This window comes from Tiliqua scincoides, chromosome 12 (assembly GCF_035046505.1).
Source record: "Tiliqua scincoides isolate rTilSci1 chromosome 12, rTilSci1.hap2, whole genome shotgun sequence".
Classification (NCBI taxonomy): Eukaryota; Metazoa; Chordata; class Lepidosauria; order Squamata; family Scincidae; genus Tiliqua; species Tiliqua scincoides.
This window is the reverse complement of record NC_089832.1, coordinates 13,424,923-13,448,637: the sequence shown is the minus strand read 5'-3', so window position 1 is coordinate 13,448,637 and position 23,715 is coordinate 13,424,923. Positions and strand designations below refer to the sequence as shown.

The following is a 23,715-nucleotide window of genomic DNA, read 5'->3' as shown; positions in this document are numbered from 1 at the left end:
AGCCCCAGCGGAGACAGATTAAATCTGGAGGCAGTTAAAAACATTGCTTTTCAGAAAGCTATTGATTTATTGGTCTGTTGCTTTGTGTTTTGTCAATGTTTTTTTTTTTTAATTTGATGCTGCAAATTCGTATTTGTGAGCAAAAGTATTCATGCGCATATAATTCAATTATTAACATTTAAATTTCTTGCACATTGTTGTGAACATTTACATGAACAGCAAGTATATAATTTTAAAGAATAAACAGTCAACCATGGGACTTAGTAGTGGGTAAAGAGGCACTTTTTCATGTGGTGCTCCTCTTAAATTTTGCAGGGGAGAGACTCTCTCCCCTTTCACCCCAGCACAGTGTCTTTTCTAGTGGCTGTTTGCTGATACCCTTCTGCATCTTTTTAGATTGTGTGCCCTTTTGGGACAGGGAGCCATTTAGTTATTTGATCTTGTCTGTAAACCACTTTGTGACCTTTTCTGTTCACCAGGTGGCGAACTGAGAAATTTGCCTAAGTGCATACATTAATGTCTAGGCCAGGTGTTTGACAACCACCTTCTGTGTAATTGTCCGGACCTCAACAAGTGGGAAACCCTGGCCTCTGAGCGGCCCGCTTGGAGGCAGGCTGCGCAGCATGGCCTCTCCCAGTTTGAAGAGACACTTGGCCAACAGTCTGAGGCAAAGAGGCAAAGAAGGAAGGCCCATAGCCAGGGAGACAGACCAGGGACAGGCTGCACTTGCTCCCAGTGTGGAAGGGATTGTCACTCCCAAATTGGCCTTTTCAGCCACACTAGACGCTGTTCCAGAACCACCATTCAGAGTGCGATACCATAGTCTTTCGAGACTGAAGGTTGCCAACATACGGGTCTGGCAGAACCTGGTTCTAGTCATGTCTGGGAGGCATCTGCAGATCTGCTTTACCATAGATGCTGAACCCTCAGGTGTCCCCCGTCCCCGTCCCCCCCGACGTTCCAGATGTGACTAGAACCTCATTCCGGTTGCATCTGGGAGTTTTTCTGAGCAGAGAATGCCTTCTCTTAGCTCAGAATGTGAAAACCAGAAGTCATGTTAAAAAGGCTCGGGCGGCATTCAGAGCCTCAGAGAGGCCATGTGTGGCCTCTCTGAGGCTCAGAAGGGCTCTGGTTGCATTTGGAGTCCAGGTGGGCCAAAAACCACTGATTTGATTATCTGGTTTCCAGTATCTGCGGAGGGATCTGGGAATGGATCCCCCGCAGATACAAAGGCACCACCTGTACTTAAAAATTTTCCACTGCTGATCCTAACCCACTACATGGGGATGGGAACAGCATCAACTGCAAAATGCAAGAATGTGTTAACTTGGGAAACTTAACCTGAGCCATCAAAACTCAGTGGAAATGCCTGAAAGCAGCCACAACCAAATGGGGCAAACAGAGCAGAGGATTGTGATGGGGTTTACCCTCCACTTGGCAATATAACTGTAAGCTCATTTGCTCAAAAGAAAGTGGAGCATGAAAGCTTGCCAGATTGGGGCTTCCTGCAGCGTGCTATAATAGAGTTTAAAAAATTAAGATAACCACCTGTCATTTTAATGAATGAGCATTAGCAGTCCCATTGACCTGAAGTGTAAATACATAATTATAGCCCCTTACAAAAGCTTATTAAAGTGGTTTTTTTTAAACCGAAGCACACTTTAAAACGTGTAGTTGCTAGGAAAGGCCGGCTCCTTCTTAAACGAGGGCAGAATTGCTCACTTGTCAACGTTTACTGCAGAGAACGACAAATCCAGGAAAGTGAAAAGGAAAAAAAAAAAGTGACTGTAGCAGGGATGTGTGTATGAGGTTCAGTAATAGACAATCCTCAACCCATTATTGCAAAGGACTAAACTTGCTGAAAGAATTGAAAGTGAAACACAGCACAGAGAGAACAATGTTTCCAACTTGCTGTCTGTATCATGCGCTTTCATGATGGAAAGGGATCAAGTGCTTCAAGAGCATAGTCAGGTGTATTCCACAACCTCCACCAGCTTCCACACTGGTACACAATCTAAAGAAGCTTTGCTTCCATTTCATTTCCATTTACGACTGTACAAAAGGTGGGCAAACTTGGAACTGCCCCTTCCAATGTCACCCCCCCCCCAAAAAAATCTACAAAACCAAAGGTGAGATCAGTGGAATTTCCAAAAGATGAAGGAATGGAACTTAACTGTCCCTGTGTAGATCTCTGCCCCACACCTCCATGACTAGCAGAAGCAAGAGGTTTTATAAACATTACACATCAGTACACAAAATTTACACAGATGACAGAATTGTGTTTTGCTCAGTGCAGAATTTGGGCCACTGTGATGCAGACATTTGGGGGATTTTTAGTGCTATCACTAAAGTCTGTACTCACTTGGCTCGGAATACAAACCTAAACAGGTCAGACTGTTTAGCTGCTGCGTTACAACTCATGTGGCCAGGGGAATGCAGGCCACACCGAGTGAGGAACATGAAGGGGTGCCAAAATTTTTTAAGTCTTGGTATTTTCAAATAATACCATCATGTTATATATCATTCGATGAGTAACGTCATGCAGAAGGCAATGAAGCAAACATTGAAATTATTCTATCAAAAGTTATAGCCAGAAAACCAGCAGGGACTGGATAATGGTGCATCACCACACCCACCGCAGCCTTGCCGTGCCCACTGCATGGGAGGAGGTTCATCATGGGGATGACATGCTGGACTCCCGCACTGGGTGACGCAAACCCTAGTGTGCTAACTGCGTGCGGCACATCCTCCTAAATTTCTTCTCCAACCCATAATACAAATGTAGCACCTCCCTCCTTGGCACCTGGAACGCGGCAAAGGAAGTGCCCCAGAACACTGCATACTCACACGTATTTTTCATGCAGGTCATGGCAGAGGAACACAGTTCAATGACACGAACTGCTGGTTGGCTTGGCTCTGCAGGTGGCACAGTCAAAATGGAAAGCTAGAAAGCAGAGAGAAGAGAAAAATTTCATTCAGAGGTGTCTCCACTAGCAGCTTTTTGCATGCAGAGAGGATGGTCCCTTAGTTAATCTCAGCATTTCCCAAAAGTTAAGGTTGTAGATGCTACAGTGCAATTCAAAACAGACTGAGGCGTGATCTTACCCAGTGGATTCTGACTCCTGCTATCTAATGCAGACTAGAGTGTCATACAATACAATGCAGTCAGGAACACAAAGCTTCTCTCTCAATAGTATCATTTCAATTTGTCTTATTCAGCCAGGGATCCATAAATCCACTTCCCAGGAGCAAGTTGCTCTAGTTTTCTGACAAGCAGAGTACCCAGAAGCACATGGATCTCAGTTACAGAGGTCATGTTTCCACTACCATTTTTTAACAATGTCAGGAGTCCTTTATGAGCAATACAGAATCTCCTGCTATTTCTCAGCATCTCTGAATCCTAGCACAAGTAAGATCCCACCTCCTTCCCAAGACCTCTGCACATTTGGGGGACAAAAGAAGGCTAGTGGCAACCAAGCCAACATTTCATCAGGCATCTGATGTCATCTTGAACAGCCACTACAGAAATAGCAACTAACTTCAGAGGCCTTGCATGCGTGGAACCAGTACGACAAAAAATACCCCTCTCTATTTATTTGACTGCCCCTTTAACCATGAGGTTGAAAATAAAAACTTTCCCCCTCAACTCTCACGCTGGCTTTGAGTCTTGGTGGAGGCTGCAGCAAACAGAATGTTTACTGGCAAACAAAGACAAGCTTGTTACTGAAAAAGGAGCCCTTATTTGCATTGGCAGCGGAGAGATCAAGACAACATTACGCGAACGCTCACACGGCAGATTGTATTAAGGATATCTGTTTTTATGCACTTTGTCGACAGGTCTGTAATTACTTGCATTTTGCATATTTGTATCCCAGCCTGTCAGCGATCAAGTCCTCAAAGCTGTATGCAACACTTCCAAATGCAATTCTAACTTTTCTTCCTCCCCCACTTCCACTTGCCAACACCTTCACTTTTGCTAGGAGGCATGGCTTGTCAGTAAAGAAAACCCACACCATTCTCCTCTCCAAACATCACTGCATGCCCCCAAAGGGTTGATGTGAACACGTGGAGTGTTTTCAGTGTCCCACTAGTCATTATGTTCTGTTAATAACTAATGGTTTTACAGTTATGGAACTCTCTTCCCCATGAAATTTGTATGGCCCCTTTCTATAACCACCTTCCTGTGGCCTCCACTTTACTAGTCTGGGGTAGGAACTGATCTTATATAAGAAGGTTTTTCACTGGAGTTCATTGTGACTTTACAGATGCTGAATATCTTTGACAGTACTTCACGTCAGTTTTTATAGTATTTTAATTGTTTTTCGTAAATGATGTGGGAGACCTTGTGTGCCCCCTTTAGGGTCAGAAGAGTAGGACAGACATTTTTCAAACAAGCAAACACACACTTTGAGTCAATAAACAAATATTTGATAATGCATATACAACGGAGATGCCTAGCTAGTCTCTTTGCATGTAACAGACCAGACTTCGGACATAACAGACCAGACTCTGAACTTCACACTTGTCAAAGTTGACATCTGGCCCTCAATCTAGGTTTTGCTGCAGTCTAGTGTCTGAGACCAGGAGATGCGACATATTGTTGAAAAAGAAAGTTTGTTTCTTCACCACAAACTTATCCTGGCTGGTCAATTTTAAAAAGGGAAATTGAATGCTGAAGCGCCTTGGCCTCTGATGGAAAAAGTGCAATGACGGCAATGCCCTCTTCTTACTTAAAGGCATCTCATTTTAAATAAATGAATGACATTTTTTCATGGGACACTGAAACAAAGTCACAAACAGCTTTCTCTGTGTATGTGTGTGTGTAAATAAAAAAAAATATAAAAGTAAGCAATACTAAACACATAAGCTAACCTGTAGATCTGAGTCGTCTTTCAATATCGATCGATCCGTTATGAGAACTGCTCTGGAGATCTGCCTGTAATTGAATAAATAGTTATGGTCCATCACCAAACAGAGGAGGGGGGGAGAGCCATGCAATTTAAGACTTTTTTTTCAACTATAACGCTACTACAAAAACAAAAATCTAATATGCCTCACTTAGCAGGTTGCACATCGTTAATGGCACATTTGCACATGGCTGCCTTTGTTCAGAAATGGACTCTGACTCGAGCGCAGGCAGATATACAGGTTACGAGATCCGGCTTTTAGTATCTGTCAAACCATAATGAATATACGGAATGCTCCATAGGGAATATCTTGTTTACCTTAACCACTATAAAATCACTGTAACAGCAAATTGTATTACGGAGACTGGTGAGGTGCGAACGTTTACTAACCATGCATTCAATGGCCAGGATCCAAATTACTGCCAGGCTAATTGTGTGTGCCCAAGAGAGATTGGGGCTTATGTTTCTCTAGCACGACCCTGGCCCTCCTCCTGCCACATGGCTGAATTATTGCAATAAACAGTCCAATGATGGAGCTAGAACTGGGAGATGTGGTAGGGGTCAGTGCTGCTTTGTTTGATTTCCATCAATGGCTTGGGTGGGTGATGAAATACACTTCTCAAATGGGTAGGTAATACAACATCGAGAAGGCATTTAAATCTGTGGAGAAAAGAGCAACATTGTGTTTGCATGTTACCCCAGAACAGGGTAGCCCCATGAGCTCCTGGAGCCTAAGGTGGTGTGTGGGCCTCCTTATCTGATGGTGTGCCAGGCAGCAACCTGGTTCCTCCTCCTTCTCCAGATTGAAAAGGAACTGTGCTCAGTGATCTGTGTCCCCAGCTGATGCACGGACCCCATCCCTGCCTGCACAGTAGCATTTCCGGATGCCCAGTGTTGACATCATACATCATTCCCAGACTTCTGTGAATGCCAAGCTCTGAGCTGCACACAGCTTAGTCTCTAGCTACACAGCTGCATAGCAGAGGGAACGCTGGTGGAGAGCGAGAGGGTCTTTGATGTTCTAGCCCAGCAGTCTCCAAACAGCCCACGGTGCATGCCAGGATTACCGTTCCGCACTGCAGCCTCCTGTTTCAGCAGCTGATCTTTGCACAAACCCACTTCTGCTGCCCATCACCCCAGAAGGCTCTGTTTTCTGGGAGGAAGCAGCTGCCTGGCACAAGTTTGGGCAAAGCCTTGCTGGGAAAACAGGATGCTGCAGTGCAGAACGGTCAGGATTCGCTATTGCTCGCTATGCCCAGAAGGCTAATCCTAGCGCACCAGATCTGGTCTGTGGGCCAGGGTTTGGAGGCCCCTGATCTAGCCCATCCTCTTTTCTCTTCTGCTCTATTCCCCTCTCCCTTTTCAAATCCAGAGAGTGGGAGGAGAAGTAAAGAGGCATGGACAGTCCCAAGGAGACCACCTCACAGACAGCCTGGCCCTGTCCCAGAAGCATGGAAGAAAAGAAGCTTGCCTTGTATTTCTATACTGTTGTTGGCATCCTTCAGTCTCGAAAGACTATGGTGTCACGCTCTGAATGGTGGTTCTGGAACAGAGTGTCCTCTCCAGAGCGCGAAGCCTGGGTAAAGTAGGTATGGAGGATAGGCTGTTACCCATGCAGCAAATCCCCCCTCTCCACGTCGCTGAAATGGTCCAATGGAAAGGCAGAGGCCAATATGGTTGGTTCCAGCGGCGTCGCAGGAGTTGCCAGAACGTGACTGTGTTCAGCCACGAACTGCCTCAGGGACTCCGGCTCCTGATTTTGCCTCGAGGTTGACTCCTGAAGCCTCTTCCATAACTGGATGTAGCCACAAGGCAGTGGAGGTTTGGAATCAGAGTTTTCCTTCTCTCAGATGAGCTGCCTTCCCAGGCTGACGAGTCCCATCTACCTGGTGGCTGTTTAGTCGCCTCTTATGACAAGTACAGCCAAACCGAGGGCCTATTCTCATCCCCAGCCCCCAGGGGTTTCTATACTGCAGCTCTGCAAAATCACAGGCGATGCTGCCCTAAGTTTGGGCAATGACCTGACCTTCCGTAAACAGACACGACAAAACTGGAAGTGAAGGAGAAGGGGGACAGATCCCTCCTCTAATTACCTTGTTTTGGTGATGTACCTTCTGAAGCATCCAGAATTGGCCATTGTAAGTGAGGAGACTGGACCAGACAGATCATTGGTCTGACCCAACATAGCACTGCGGCAGGTTTTTAATGTTCGTTAATAGTCATTAACTGGCTAATAATGGCCTCAGGAAAGGTTAATGACCTAAATGAAGCACAGCCGGGGGTGGGGGGTTGTAAATGCAGGGCAGTTCAACTCAATGCACCTTCAAGAAGCATCATCCAAGGTATTCTTTCCTCCAGGCTCTTGTGCAACTTTGTCCAGCACAAAAGGACACAAAAGCAATGAAGAATGCCAGCAGGAGACACAAAAGGAAGGTCAGAAACACCTGTAGGGCCCTCCCCCCATATCCATGATCTTGAAACTTCAGCGACATGCAAGGGATTGATGCGACAAGCAGCGTACCTTGGCAAGGGGAAACACACACACCCCAGTCTGCCCATTGGCTGACATTCCTTGCCCCAGGCTGAAGAGAATGCTGTTTTTGTTTTTACTTCTGAGGGTCAACCTAAAGATCATGGACAGCCATGATCAGATTGGCTCGACTTTTGTCCCCCAAAGCTTAAAGGCAGTTGTGGAGGGCTGGAGGGAGCTGACTGCAGCTGTGGCATGGGGAGGGGGGTTAACTATTTCCATCTCCTGTGCCATTTTCCTGCTCTCTCTCTCTCTCACCCACCCACCTATGCATGCAGCAAACATTATCTCTGGATGGGATGGAAACAGATATTACTCGTAACTGCCTCTTCTTCCCAGCATTTAGCACTACTTTACAAGGAAGGGGACTTTGATAACAGAAACAAGCAGTACCTAGATTGCCTTTCCCTCTGTATTATGGTTTCGTTCCCAAGCCACACCTACAACACAGCGACTGCTTTCAAGCTTTGAGAGGATGCTGGGAGAGGAGTTCAGACGCCTCCCACATCATGCCCAGCTTGGCCATTGCTCTTCAAAGCCCTATGTACAAGGGAACACATGAACACTTGGACACAAACTCAATCTCAGGACAACATGCGTGCAAGGCACTGCAGAATCAGAGACTGTTTTAATACTGCAGACAGATTACTAAAACACTACTTTCTAAGGAGATGACTGCACAAACTTACAGAAGGAGGCAATCTTTGAATTCTACAACACAGATTACATGTGGCACCTATTCTTAGCCTGTGCCAATCTCTTAACAGTCCAGGTGGCACTGTGGGATAACTACAAGGCCAGACTGGACAGCTGCAAGCTCCAGAAAGCCATGCTAGAGAAACCACATACCATCATCCTCCAATCTTGACACTTACCTGTAACACACATTCACGCACATTTTCTCCGGAAGGTAACTATCTTCCACAACAAAATAGTTGGCACTTATTCTCTGGCCAAAATGATCTATAACTGCTTTGCACCTGTCAAAAAAAAATGCAAAGTGCAATGAGCAAAATATTTAGTTTCAAAATACAACTATGTTTTCTTTTGTTCCCAGGCCTATTTATGAAAGTAAGTCGATGTGACGAACAGGAATCTAGTGCAAATCAATTCTAAACATTAGTGTCAGATTAGGACTGGGGAGACCCAGGTTCATATCAAATACTAAACACCAGCATCAGATAGGCTCCTCAATTTGATTACTGTTTCCAATTCCGTAGGTTCCGTAGCCGTCAGCTGAGTCAGAACAGTGGTCCACCTAGCTCAGTACAGGTGTTCCCCCATATCTGTGGGGGGATAGGTTTCTGCTGCTCCCATGGATACTGGAAACTGCCGACAGTAGTGAAAATATGTTCCTCTGCCACTGAGCCACAGTTCCACCCAAAATAGCATGGAAACTCATCTGGATTTCAACCACTGTTATTTGTTCATGCACCCGTGTTCTATAGTACATAAAATAATCAATAAAAATAGGAACCGTCACAGTGGTTTCTAACACATCGCGATTTAACAAGAGTGCTCATGTTGACCTATAAAGCTCTGGGATTAAGTTATTTTAATTTGAGGACTATCTTCACCCAATTTTTTCTCAGAATAGAGATACTCCAATCTCTTCTTTCATGCTCTAAAGCAGGGGTGCCCAAACCCCGGCCCTGGGGCCACTTGCGGCCCTCGAGGACTCCCAATGCAGCCCTCAGGGAGCCCCCAGTCTCCAATGAGACTCTGGCCCTCCAGAGACTTGCTGGAGCACGCACTGGCCTGACGCAACTGCTCTCAGTGTGAGGGCGACTGTTTGACCTCTCATGTGAGCTGCGGGATGAGGGCTCCCTCCACTGCTTGCTATTTCACATTTGTGATGCAGTAGCGACAGCAAATGAAAGGCCAGTCTTGCTTTGTGCAAGGCCTTTAATAGGCCTTGAGCTATAGCAAGACCTTCATTCATTCATATAAGTTCATCTTTAATATATTCATTTATGTAAACTTATGTACATAAATGTAAACTTATGTACATTTATTCAAATTTTAAATGTAAATTAATTCTTTTTTCCCCCCCCGGCCCCTGACATAGTGTCAGAGAGATGATGTGGCCCTCCTGCCAAAAACTTTGGACACCCCTGCTCTAAAGCATCAACTTTTGGAAGAGGCAACCACAACTGCATACAGTATTCCAACCAGATGTGGTTGGCCTACAAATTTATCCAAAGGCAATGCGACTCTGCCAGTTATTCTCACTCCCTTTCTAATACTCTCCAAAGCTGAAGTAGTTCATTTCCCTGCACACCAATCTGACACTTCCACTATCCAGTATACAATTCACCTATGTAACCCACTGCCACAAGACAGTGATGAGTGCAAGTTTAGAAAGCTTTAAAATGAGATTAAATCAATCCATGGAGAATAAGTCTCTCAAGAGCTGCTGATCCCAAAGGCTACATACTCCTTCCACGTGACAGAGGCAATATTTATTATTCATTCATTTAAAACAGTGGTTCTCAAAACTTTTTCTCAATGGGACCCACTTTTTTAAATGGCACTCTATCGGGACCCACCTAGCTTTAGGAGACTTTTAAAAAAATGTGATCTAGAAAGAAACAGTACTTTTATTTATTTACAAATAATTTATTTGAAAAAATACAAAAGAACTTGATCCATTTCTTATAATGAGGCTGCTCTAATGAATAGACTGCTTGCGGGGCTTAGTTATGTGACCCAGCATTGCCTCCACTACCTGTCATTGATGAACGTGGAAAAAAAACTCACCAGAAAAAAAACATGCTCAAGCATTTATCTCCCTATATTTACAAAAGCTTGCAAACTGAAGGAGCGCAGCTCTTTGCAGGGTAGTTAGCAGCTCTCTGATTTTTGAATAGCCTTAGGGCTTGAGGAAGTTGTTATCTGATCTTTTCCATCACCTGTGTTTTCACTGGAGGCTCTGGGACATGCACCAGAAATCGGGTCATGACCCACAGTTTGATTTAAAAATTTCTTGTAAATATGCAGGACAGATTATAATAGTTAAACCATACAACAGTAAAAATACAAAACAGCACATACACACACACCCCCAGAGAGAAAACCAAAGTTTCAGTTCTTGAGGACAGTATTATACAACATTTATGAAGGCCTGACAAGATGTCCAGGCCTTTGGCAAGTGATAAAATCTCTGTTAGGAGGGTGATAGCTGCACAGGGAGAAAGAGGAGCAATCTCCACAGTTTGATGATGGCCCACGGAGGCCCCATCACAAGTTGCTGCCTACTGAACTTGCGATGGCAGCAGCATTAGAAAGAAAGCCTCCCTTAAACAGGACAGGGCAGCCATGTGGGAGAAGGCGGTCCTTTTAGCACCCACGTCTTGCTTGGGAGCACTAAGAGAAAGCTACCGCCTTCCATTCTCGCTTGTGAGAACATCCTGGAGGCATCTGCCTGGTCACTCTACATAACGGAATGCTGGTGAGACTTTGAATTCTTAAGTCAGTGGTTCCCAGTCTCCCAGGGTATTGTGGGATGCCTGTGCCTGGCACCAGGATCACGACGTGAGCCTAAAAACAGTGGCAGGAGACTCAGCACAGTGGGTGGAGCCGCCGTGCGCAAAAACCATGCGTTTTAAAAAGTCCTTCTGCCCACACTGGCCTCCTTACCACTATATTTTTAGGCTCCATCAACCTTCCAACTTGGAAGTGGCTGGTGACGCCATCATGTGATGTGTTTCGCTTCACTGGTGCTTACTTCCGGGTTCGAGCCTGCAGAGTGAAGGGCATCACAAGCTCAGGGAGTTTTGCAAGTGCTGCTTTAAGTTATGGTTCAGGCCATAGTGGACGTTCCATTACAAGTCACAGAGGGGAAGAACTCACAGAGTGGGTATATCCTTTTTGGCAACCATCCTCCCCAGCCTTTTATCTTGCAAGAAGAAGCTCCACCCCAGAAGAACAGCCCTTCCCACATTATTTAGCAACTGGTAATAGATGTACTGGGCACTTAATCCAGTTGCAACTTCAATAATCTCCTCACTAGACGAGCAGAGACCATTTGCCTCTAAAAACCACTCATTGAAATGCTGCTAACAAACAAGCCTGTCCAGCTGGCATAATTCATCTCTCATTACGGCCTCTTCTACTGTTTATGAAACAATCTTCCGCCCACCTCTCTGAACACTCTGATGGGAGGGGAGGAAAAAAAGTGATTAAATGTCATGTTACGGCATTCAAAAGCAGTTGCTGGGTTTGTTTGTTCTTTTATTGGCCTTTCCTTTCCTTTCTTCAGCGATAGCTAACAGGTCAGACGTTTGATGAGGTTTCCAACGAGAAAGAGAGAGCGAGACAACAAACCAATGAAGGCATCCATGTCTTTTAATATCAGTTTCTGCTTTTACTTGAAAAAGTATCAGCAGAGGAATTCTTTCAAGTGCCACGTTCAAATAAGGAAAACACTTATGCAATGACATTATCAGGTCTCTGTCATCTGATATGTGTTAGGACAATGAATCATACAGAACCCTCCATTGACCTTCTTCAATGTGTCTAGATAAAAGGATGAAAATTAGAATCCATCTCCTTGCCAAGTGCCACCAGTTATAAATGTACTTTATAGGGCTCATTATCCAAACTAATGGACTAAGGGCGACATCCTTGAAATGGACTTACCAGCACTGACAAAGCCGGTCTGCAATATTTCAGGAAAGATATGTAAATTACAGTGTTTGCTATAGCTTTTTTTTTTATTATGGAAATATAAATTTACATTTGTCACATCTTTGCAAGCGGAAGACCAGAACGGCCTCGTTGGAAACACACTTAAAACTCTGCTCCAGCTAAAACGCTGGCACTTATTTTTAATGCAAGTCCTGCTCAAAATATACAGATGTAAATTAAAACACCTTAAATCTGACCAAATGAAGGCACATAAGAAAGATCTATGCAGCAAAAAGGAACAGAGAGGCAAAATTTTTAAAAAAAAAGCAAAAGGGAACTTATAGGGAGGGTAATTCAATTTTTGTTTCCCTAGAGGCAAAAACAAACAAACAAAAATCACAATGAGGCTCTCATTTGTGAAGAATCAAAGAAAAAAGGCTGATGGGGAACAGGCAGCAGTAGCCAAGACATTTGTTATTTTAAAGAAGAATATGGTTGCAAATGCAAACTCCATTTATTCTCTTTCAGCAGCTTCTTCAAGATATACAGCAGACATCCACGCCTATTGAGGGAATATAAGAAGCACATGCGAGTTTGGGGCTCTAGGAGAGATGAAATCAAGGCATTTATACACTTACAGTTCCTGACACAGCAGTCTAGTGCCTGACTCAGCAATTTCTTGGGTGCGTGTGTGTAGAAACTCCAAGGAGCCCAGGATCAGTCCGTCCATTCACTTCAACAGAAGAAGCAGGTCTACTTCTGCTATTTAAATGAATGGGAGAGTCCACGGAGTTCACACAGAGCTCCAGAACTAGTATGGGTGAGGAGGCACCTGACCTCTTTCCCCTCTGATCTGGCAGAGATTTTTTTTAAGTTCTTATGTTGAAGCAACCAGAACTGCACACAGTATTTCAAAAGAGGCTGCAGCATAGATTGCAAAAATTGGATTATTTTGTGCTCTTTTAAAAATCTGTTTTCAAAGACTTGGAAGGGAACAGGGCAGTTCTGTTTGCATGGAACTCCACGACTGCTTCAGATAATGGCAATAAAAGTGTTTTTTGGGGGGGTGTACACACACACACACACACACACACACACACACACACACACACACACACACACACACACAGAGGTAGGATCAGATGAAGGATGGGCATAGACTGAGTTTGGGTACTGTGATCCTGAAATAACTTTAGCCCTCTAGATGCCCCCTCCTTCCTTTTGCCTCCTTGCGTTAAGACAATATGATGTACTTCATATAAAGGGACTATGATTACTTTACTTAATCTCAAGAAGAGCCATTCCATTGCTTCCATGTGTGTCAGCTCCAGTGATTTAATGACAGAGAAGCTGTAGGACATGCCCTGCACACAACTAAATCTCTGTGACAAGAGCATTCGTACTGAACTTGCCTGTGATCGGTTACATGGCACCCAGTCAAGAGATGAAGTCACATTTAAGAACAATAAGCTCTAAGTTGAAGGTAGTGGTGGGATTTCCTTTTGGTATTTGTTATCTTCGCAAAGCTCCTTACCTAGGTCAAATCTTACCCAGACCGCTGTGCCCAAGTCTGACTATGAACCCATGGGGGGTGAATTCACATAACTGATTTATATGCCACTCTGGCACGGTGAGTTGCACGTTTCACAGAGCAAGTGTACGCAGGGGAGGGGGGATTCTTTCCTCTTCCAGGTTGCTGATGTACCACAAATGGCCAACACATGTTTGAATGGGGCCAGGAGAGCTGGTTGTCATGACCCCTACCCTCGAGCAAGGGTTTGGATTTGGAACCCGAGGAAGAACCACCAACTGAACCAGTGCTGGACCTAGACCCTGACATTAAGAATTGAGCCCATCACCCAAGAGCCCCAGGAACAAGAGGTCTCCAGAACAGTGATTTTCAACTGCTCTGCTGTGGCGCACTGGTGTGCCATGAAAGGTAGGCGGGTATGCTGCAGGAGTTTGGAGTACAGCAGCTGAAAATCGCTGAAAAACTGTCAGATTCTGTGGCTGTTTCTAGCGCAACTGCCTGTGGTAATGAATTGTCTGTCCTTCTTCCTCCGCTAGCTCTGCAGACACAATTTGTTACTACAAACAGCTGCCCTACAAACAGAGGTCCACAACCCAGAAGAGATATCACAAGAGGTGAAGACCACAGAGAAGGTCAGTGTGCATCACAAGAAAAACTCTGAAAATCACGGCTCCAGAACGTGCATCCCTAGAGTCCACAACCCCTGAAGAATCAGCCCCATCCACACCTAGAACCTCAAGCTCTCCTGTTGCTGCTTGTTAGCCCTGGTGGCAAGCAAGGAGGAAGCTGCTGGAGAGAAGCAGTGTAAGTTAGTTAAAAACGAACAGGTTTATTTCAGCCTAAGTTTCACGGACTGCATGAAATTTCACTTGCATCTGACTAAGAGGACTTTGGTCCATGGACGTTTATGCTGAAAGAAATCTGTTAGCTCTTCCTTCAAGGCTCTTCCTCAGAAGAACAAGGAAGGCAGGAGGGCAGGAGGTCTGGCTCAGTGGGCAGGAGGTCTGGCTCAGTTGGTAGAGCTGCAGCCTTGTATGCCTGAAGATCTGAGGCTGCCAGTTCAAAACAAGCGGAAGTACCCGAGAACTGATGACACGCTGATATACTGATGAGCTGACCTTAAATGGCAAATGGAGCGTGGGAGGCGAAGGGCCAGAGAGAGGCCAGACCTGGAAGGAATCCAGCTGGAAGGAGGAGTTCTATGAAAGACTAGAACTACTCAATTGTAAAAAATCCCTACGGGGGTTTAGAACAGCCTGCCTATGTAAACCGCCTTGGATTAAAGTCTGAGGAGAAATCTGACTACCAAAGAAAGGCGGTATATAAATACCTGTATAAATAAATAAATAAACAAAAACCTTCCAGCAAGTAAAATGTAAAGTTGCCTTTAAAAATTTGCACAGTTGTTTAGGGGCTAAAGCTAGATAAATGTTTATTTCAGGGTGGGCTAGCAATACCCCAAATACCTTTTAAGAAAATCATCTAGAGACCATCAAAAATATATGAGCCAGCTTCCATGTTCCCTGCCACTCTGCTACAGGTTGAATGTTCAGCGGGGCAGAAGGAACACCACCACTTCAAAGCACCACTACTACCCGCTTCCACTAGATATACAGCCTGAAAAAGAATTCTGTGGAACTTGGAAGTTTGCTAGCTACTATGAAACACTTTAGCTGGTCCTACAGGCTACGGATAGCCAGGACAGTTGAGCAGGGGTGCAGGCCCTAGTTAAGAAATTTTCAGCATCCTCTCCCCCCTTGCAAGGGCAGACCGGCTAAAAATCATTACACAAGACAAAAGCATACGCAACGTAATCAGGTCCTGGCTCTCATTCTGGACTGCCAGACCCCTGTAATTTGTTCTGCTCCCCCCACTGGCCCTGCTGTCAGCCAAACTTACAGTACTCCACTCTAAGTTACTGTTGCTTTTCTGACTGACCAAATTCCTGTCGTTTATATATTTATTGTATTTACTATTATTATTTCTTTGTGGGAATGCCAGACGTCAAACTGGGGTATGATGCAATTTTCTTTGGCGTTGGCTTGCAGCTATTTAAAACTGCTCAAAATAAAGATTCAAGAAAAGAGAAATATCAAACCTGTTGATCCTGCTTAGTAAGAGAAAAGCTCTCCTACAGCATATCTAACACAGAGATAGGAACACTTAGCCATTAAGTGTTAGAATGCAACTTTATGCAGACACTGTTTTTGCAACACCAATCCAGAGGAGATGAGACTGTTGCAGCTAGAGAAAGAAAATCAGAGGTGATTTTGCTCCAGACTAGGGGGCAAAAAGTTGCCCAGAGGGCCTGATACTGTTGTAAAAAGAATTCATCCGACGGTAAGAGGGCAGAGTAGTTTATGACAACAATCTACCAAAAAACTCATTAAAGTCTTTTCTCTTGGACTGACATGCATTATCAGCAAAGATTAATCTGATGAGTCTTTAGGTGAGCTTCATTTTTAAAAATGCAATAACAGAGGGCTTTGTTGTCATCTGATGAAAATCAATTAGAGTAGGTAAGGCCACAAGAAAACTAACATCACTCATCACCAGACCCCCGGCAACCAAAATGATTTGTCTTCCAAGCTTGGGTGATCAGGAGGCTGCAGTAATATCGCAGGGAAATTAATTTAGTTTCTATATTCTAAACCCACTTTCCTTGTACTGGAGGACCTATACACAAATTACTTTTAATCAAGGTTGATGTGTTATTAATACCAAGGAAGATCTTTGAAGAATCATTTGTTAAAAATTGACTCAGGCATATTTCATCTTGTGGTTTTGTGTATACAAGAGAGAGGGAGAGGTTACTTCTTCTTGCCATCCTTACCTTCTAGTTTCTTTGTCCACTACGAGACACTTTACGGCGTGGCGGAGACAATAGATGCCGCCGAACACAGCACACATCCTGAAACAACACAAAATGTTTAGAAATGGTTCGATTTCATGAATTTCAATCACGTCTTCCCTAAACAAGGCAGCTCATAACAATTTGCAATTCATTAAGCACTTACATGCTCCAAACTCTATTCAAACCCAATTACTATTTCATCAGACTTCTAAAAACACAGACCTATACAACTTTATTAAAATCAAAAAGATTACCCAAAGAAAATTTTTCATGAACTATCATTTAAAAGTGTGCTTAGTTAAACACAAATAAATGAATGAGTTATAGCAAGTGAGTGTCAACATGATAATCAAACTGAGAACCATCTTTGAGAGTAAACACAGAAAGATGCCTTATATAAGACCATTGATCTATCTGGATCAGAGTAGTTACTACTGAATGTTTAGTAGCTCTCCAGAGCTTCAGACAGGAACCTGGGACCTAGCTCTACCACAGAGCTATGGTTCAACCCCCTATTGAAAGTTCACACCTTTGCAATCCTCCCTGTCCATAATGCAGGTTCACTCCTCCCACCTTAACCATGGCTAAGACTTTATTGCCACAGCCACTAAACAAGCTCAAGGCTACTGTAACCCAGAATCCGAAAGTCACTTCAATCTGCAGTTTTAGCTGGAGATAATAATAGCTGCATTATTATTATAAATTAATAAAGGCTAATAATAATAACTTCAGTTTTAAGAAAGTAATTAAAAGTGGATCTATTTACATGTGAAGAAGTATAACCACAGATCACGGAATAATTTGTTTATCATTATTAACAAAAGCATCTCTCAATTAAGTGAGCCCTTTCTTTTAGAAATAATCAGATTTCTAAAAAGACTCTAATGAGTTAAGGGGCTAATAGCGTCTTACATTCACTATACATGATTACTCAGACGCAATTCAATGGGACTTCTTGGGAAAGTGGGTATAGGATTGCAGCCAACTGACAATCGCAGAAGAGAAAAACAGCAGAGAAATTAGGAAGCAGCAGGTCCTGATCTTTTTTCTTTTTAAGTAAAATAAAGAGGGTAAACATTTCAGAAGGCAAATCAATTAAATTTGTTTGTTCGCATAACTGAAGACAGGGTGTTTGGCACTTCAGCCTCTCAAAGCCAATCACACGTATTAAACAAATATTTACCTAAAAATGATAAACCAGCGAGTAGAGGTGTAATAATGGCAACACTCACACCAGCCTGTTTTTCAATTAAATCTGCACCAGAACTCTTTCTACAGCATCCAGCTGAATCAACAAATGGAAAAACTGAACAGGTATTTGCACAGTATCTTGCTGAACTTGAGAAACAAAAATAGCTGCTTTGGTGTTGTTGTTCGTGTGTGTTTAAGAGCAAGTTAAAAATCGACCCTTCCCTTTAAGGTTTCGCCCCAGGGGTCAATTTTTGAATCAAGGCCTGAAGTGTCACAAGGAGAAAAAGGCAGTGCTCCATTGGCAGGGCTAACATGGTGGGTTGCTAAAGATTTGTGCCTGGCACCGCCAAACCAAAGGCTTCATGGTACTTCTTTTTAAAGCATAAAATTATTTCTACGGCTCATCCCACTCTTTTGTGCCCTTGGATTTTATGCCAGGGGTGACTTTATGCCCCTGGACTGCCCCTGAGGGTTTAGCACTTTAGCCTTCTTCCCCCTACTCCTCAGCAAAGTCTCCCAGTTTCCAGAGCCTGCCGGCAAAGTCATATCAGGGTGCTGGAGGTCAAAGCCAAATCTCTGAGGCTCCAACAGCATGCAGGTCTTGGGTGAGGGCACTGGATCTGGGAGAGCATTTGCTAAACCACTTCCTTTCTGGATATACACACCAACACTCTGTGCACACAGGGTTGTCCGGTCATGCCAATGACAAGGGCGTACAAAGTCATGCAAGCATGGAACTCATTCCACAGTGCAGATAATGGTGAGAACCTTGCAAGGTCCACCATTGAGAGCTGGCTTTGGTCACCAACTCAAAACATGGGCCACCAAGCCAAGGAAGCCCCATGCCAGCTTCTTCTGCTTGGTAGAACAGGGAAGGCAGGCACCCATCTCTCCATCTCCAAACCTTGGAGGAAGACTGAGGGTCATTGTGCTTGCCATATGGCAGCAGCACAGCAGAGAACATAGCAAGTTGCCTCATTGGCCCCTCGACCCTCTAGCCGGGTACTGCCAACACAAGACTGCCAGTCAGAGAGCAGCTTTCTATGGTTTTAGACAGGTATCTTCCCCAGTCCTACCTGGAAATGCCAGACTTTGAACTTGGGACTTTCGGAATGCAAAGCTTACCAGCAAGTCATGTCCCACTCCCCAAGACAAGAGAGTTTTGGCATAAGAAGTCCCTGGATTTATTCATTAATTCCCTCTTTATCTCACCCGTCTTCCAAGGAGTTTAGGGGTGGCACACAGAGTATATCCTCCTTTTTATCCACAGGAATAGTCTAACAGGTACACACCGGCCCCAAATCATTCCATGAGCTTCACAGCTGAGACAGGATTTGACTCCAGGCCTCCCAGTCATTGCCCAACACTCTAGCTGCTATGCCATATTGCCTATCAGTTGTTTGGTCATACGAAGACACACTGAACTACTGTATCGGTCAACCAGAAGGGCACAGAGACGAACAAGAAACTTGGAACCAGCTCTCTAACATCCTGTAGAAAGAAGCTGAAACCTCTATGAAAATCCAACATTGCCCCCTTCCCCCAGCCTTGCAGCTTTTACAATAGACCATTCAGGTGGCTTTGACTAAACCAGAGAACAAGGTAATTCTGAGACTATTAACCTTAAAACGACAGACGTTTAAACTGATACTCCTCTAATTAACTGGCTACTGTCTTTGCCAATAATTCAGGTTCTGCTGAAAGATCACGCCTTCTCCGTACTCTGCTTCAACTTTGGCCCTGGTGACATCAAACTGCATTACAGCTAAATTAACAGTTGTGAAAATTTTGGGCCTGGTAGGAACCCCCCCTCCCCCCCGGCCACGGCCCATCATCTCTAGCCTTTAAATGCCATTTCAATTCTTATCCAGGCCAGGAATCAGCGGCTGCAATTCTTAACACAGCGGCAAAACAATAGAACCCATTAATAGCTGAACTTTTGACAGTGCATTCGCAATGATTTATGAGTTTGTATATAATTTGATTATTCTATTAATTCTACTGATTACCGCAGCGGCTAATACAGTGAAGGTCACTCCCTAAAATAAATCTTCATTACATTTCACAGAAAGTAACTGCCTCCAACTGGTTGTTTGCTTTAATTAAAACATTAATGTTACAAGGAAGGAAAAAGAGGTTTTGGGGTTGCTGCATCTGTTGCTACTGGAGGGCTGCACGACGGAAGAGCAACGTTCTTGGCTCTGAACATTTGGAGGGGGGGAAAGAGATACAGATGTCTCTTTTGTTAGACATCTTGATTGTCAACACACACGTATACACACAGGAAGCCTGTGATAATGTTAAATATGTTAAATTTAACTTTTTTTTTTTTTTTAAAAAAGAGGCATATCCAACCTTTCCAGCAAATTACTCATAACAAATATTTACAATAATCTGAATGGAGACGCTACTGCATACCTGATGCTGCTAAAGGCCTGGACAACGAAGAGTTTTAATTGGCACCTGATGATGATGATGATGATGATGAGACCTTTATTGGCATATACACCATGACAATACACAAGTAAAATCTCACAACAAATCTATAATCCATAACCACATGAAACACACCCAAAGAGAGGAACCTAATAGTCAGAAATGCCCCATATGCTATCTTGTTATAGTACTAAGCTTTTGCTTCTATTTACTGAGAACTCATAACTGTATAGACAAGCGCCTAAATAAAGCTATTTAGGCATCTGATGAGGAACCAGCCTGAGAACTGTGTCCCAGCATCTGGGTGCCACCGCAGAAAAGCTCCTGTTTGCTGTGGCTACTGACTTCATCGCTACCAGGTGAATTCACCACCAGGATCAACTCATGATTTCCAGGAATCTCAGGCAGTGGGTCAAATGGCACTCTCTTCTCAGCATGCCAGCTGCTGCTTCTGCCATGACTCCTCCCACTCCCTGGATTTGAGGAGGAAAGTAAGAGAGTGGAATTGGGGAAGAAAGTGGTGGGTTAGAGTAGGAATCTCCCAATTTTTCGGCAAGAGAGTCGCATTATATAACTGACACAGTGTTAAGGGCCAATCAATCAATCAAAAATCCATAGAGAACTGATGACTGAATACAAAAGTGAGCAGGGATAGGGGAGCAGAGGGCAAAACTGTTTCAGCTTGTTTTGCATTGAGTTTTTACAATTACTATATAATACTACTTGCTCTGCTGGCTTTAAATCATGTTCTAGTTTTTAACTGTTCATTTTATAATTTTATGCTATAGTTTATGTATTAGGTTTTGTAAGCTGCCTTGAGCATTTATTTAAATGTTTTAAATTAAATAAATCAAGGCTTCACTACACTTCTCCTCTGAAGCACACAACTGGCATTGAAGTGTCAATAGCACTGATTTTACACAGAAGGATTTGCAACATTGAAAAACAGGCACCCAGGACAAGTCTCTGGAGTTCCAGGGCTTCAAACCAGCATCTATTTTAAATACACTGAGGGTTGCAAGACAATCTCGCTTTCTGAGAAACGATTTGGCTGCTGAACAAGGGACGCGCAGTGTCCACACTGTCGAAGAACTGCGTACGCACAAGAGGCATGTTTCAACACAAAAGGTTATTTTCAAATTAAGAGTCTTGTCCTGTCAAAACTTGAGAAATAATATGGGCAAGGACACAAAAGCATTCCATGGCTTTATTAACGATGGTGCTCACTGATCTGTGAATAACCCGAGAAGGGAAAAAAAATGAATATTATCGAGTTACTTTACCAACCTACCCATCCATCACTGGAGAACAGGTCGCAGAAGTGATGGATCATCTCACCTCACCGATGTTTGTCCCAAACTAAGGTTCAGAGGGGGGGGGAAGCCCTCGAAGGAGCCCTCAAAACACAACCACGCCGTCCGCATCTGAGGTTGCAGCACAAAACCAAAACTAAGAATAGGAAATGTGCAGAAGCAAACGGCTTCTTTTAATGTTATGTTGAGAGATCTTCAGCTTGAAAAATGAAAAGGAGGTAAAGTTCCAGAAGCGGCAAAGTTGCAGATGAGTTGGTCACCTCTGACAGATAAAGGGCAGATGCACCATGAATCTGAACTGCAGAACGCAAGTTTGCTTGATGCTTTAATTTCACGCCGTGGATCTAACGCGTGGGTTCATTTTAGTCTACGTTCATGGAAGATTTTGAAACTCAATCCAGGGCTACCCCATCCATGAGGCTGACTGAGGCCTCAGGTGGCAGACAGCCAGCACTACAGGTGGGTAGGACATGGTACCTCCACTGCTTCTTCAATGTCCTAGATTTGAAGAGGAGGAGGGAAATGGAGCAGAAGAAGAAGGGTGGAGGAGCAGACAGAACTGGCACTAGAGACCGCTCTAGCCCACCACTCTTCTCTCCTCCTGCTTCCCTCCCCTACTCCTTTTCAGACCCAAGGAGGAAAAGGAGCTGTAGAAGCTTGGGTACTACTAATTCAATACTGTCAAAATTGATTTGACAGTAGGACTCCAGCCATAAAGCTCACTGGCTGACATGGTCATGCTGGTGCAACTGATTGTGCAGGACACAGCCTTCTCCAGAGTTAGACCATGTGTCTGCCTAGCTCAGTATTGTCTATTGACTGAAAGAATTTCAGATGGGGGAGGGATCATTTCCAACCCTACGTGGAGATGCCCAGGAGTAAACCCAGGACCTTTTTCATGCAAAACATACACCCTACCAGTGAAAACATAGAAATATGTTACTAGTTTAGGTGCCATCTAGATTTCAAAGATGGCAGTCAGTTGTGTATGGAAACAATGACACTAGTGCACACAGCAAAAGGTGGGCTGTCCCAGGCCAGTGTTCTCAAGGCAAGCAATTCATCTGCCTTGCTGAGGCTAGTATGTCCCAGTAATCAATACTGGGATGGAAGATTGCCTCAAAACCTGTGTGAAGGCTGTCTTGAGCAGTATATACATGCAAACAAATTAAATTAAAAAGGGAACATTTACAGCAGGCTTTGAGGATTCTCAAAGTGCTTTTTGTATGCCACAAAGCAAAAAGCAGCATACAAATCTCAACAGGTTATCTCAGAACGACAATCCTGTGAGGTCAACGAGATTTATTAAGCCCACTGCAGGGATGGAAGGGATGGAGGTTTAGCAAGTTCACAAGCAAAAATCTCAGAAACATTATTGTCTAAAAATTCTGTGCTCCTGGAGGTCAGAGTTCACAAACTCAGGGCCATCACTTGAAGATGCTCCAGCTTCAAAATGACAACTGGCACGTGTGATGAGGCCATTACAGAGACGGACGTTTTGTGCCACCAATATGAGCCTCAATCACAACACTTCAATCAAGGCGGTTCACATATGGCCAGCTGCAAGCCATCAACTGATGTTGTCAAGGAGTCACTGAGTGCCTGCCCATACATCTGAGGGGCGTGAATTGGCCATTTTGGATGCTCATACTGCATCATCTCTGGTTAACATCTGTGTATTTGTAAACTCAAAATGTATGAAGTCTAGTTTTTATAGATGGCAGCACTACGCAAGTTAAAACATCCATACTGCGTCATCTTTGCCTGCATGTAACAAAAGTCAAGCAAGCTAAGATACCGTGGTTTTACGTTAAGGGACACATGGACAGCCCTAATTTGGGGGATCGGATCAGCCTTCGCTGGAATACTCCTCCTATAGCTGGCTGTATACCGGGTATTGGTAACCTTTTTCAGCAAAGGGCCGGATGCTCGAACACGACATCATTATGAACTTCCGAGCTGCCAAGCTCCCAGAGGCAGTAGAGCAAAGCTTAGCTTGGGGGGCTTCACCTCCCACTTGCATGTGTTGTGCACCAGACAGGGAACAGTAGAGCCTCCTGCAGCAGCATAGAGGTTCAGCAAACCCAAGCAAGCAGCTTTGCTGTTCCCTGTCTTGCATGCAGCAAATTCAGTAGGAAATGAAGCCCCCAAGCCCAGCTCCCGTGGGCCGGATGACTTTGGGTGGTGGGCTGCATCTGGCCTGCAGGCTGCGGGTTGCCGACCCCTGCTGCTGGAACACTGTAGTGTCACAACTAGGAATATATAATGTTGCCCCCACACACAGAAAGAAAGAAAAAAGAAGGCAGGCATGTCATTAGTGGAGC

At 44.2% G+C, this 23,715-nt stretch overlaps 1 protein-coding gene across 1 annotated transcript in view; it reads right to left on the bottom strand.

Moving 5' to 3' along the window:
* The window catches only part of CHM (CHM Rab escort protein), a 78,087-nt gene that overhangs the window by 9,894 nt on the left and 44,478 nt on the right, over positions 1-23,715 (bottom strand). The window contains exons 9-12 of the mRNA XM_066639970.1: positions 16,431-16,508; positions 8,313-8,417; positions 4,873-4,936; positions 2,848-2,944 (exon numbers count right to left, since the gene is read on the bottom strand). Of these exons, the coding sequence (XP_066496067.1) occupies positions 2,848-2,944; positions 4,873-4,936; positions 8,313-8,417; positions 16,431-16,508 (344 nt within the window). The remainder of the gene's footprint in view (positions 1-2,847; positions 2,945-4,872; positions 4,937-8,312; positions 8,418-16,430; positions 16,509-23,715) is intronic.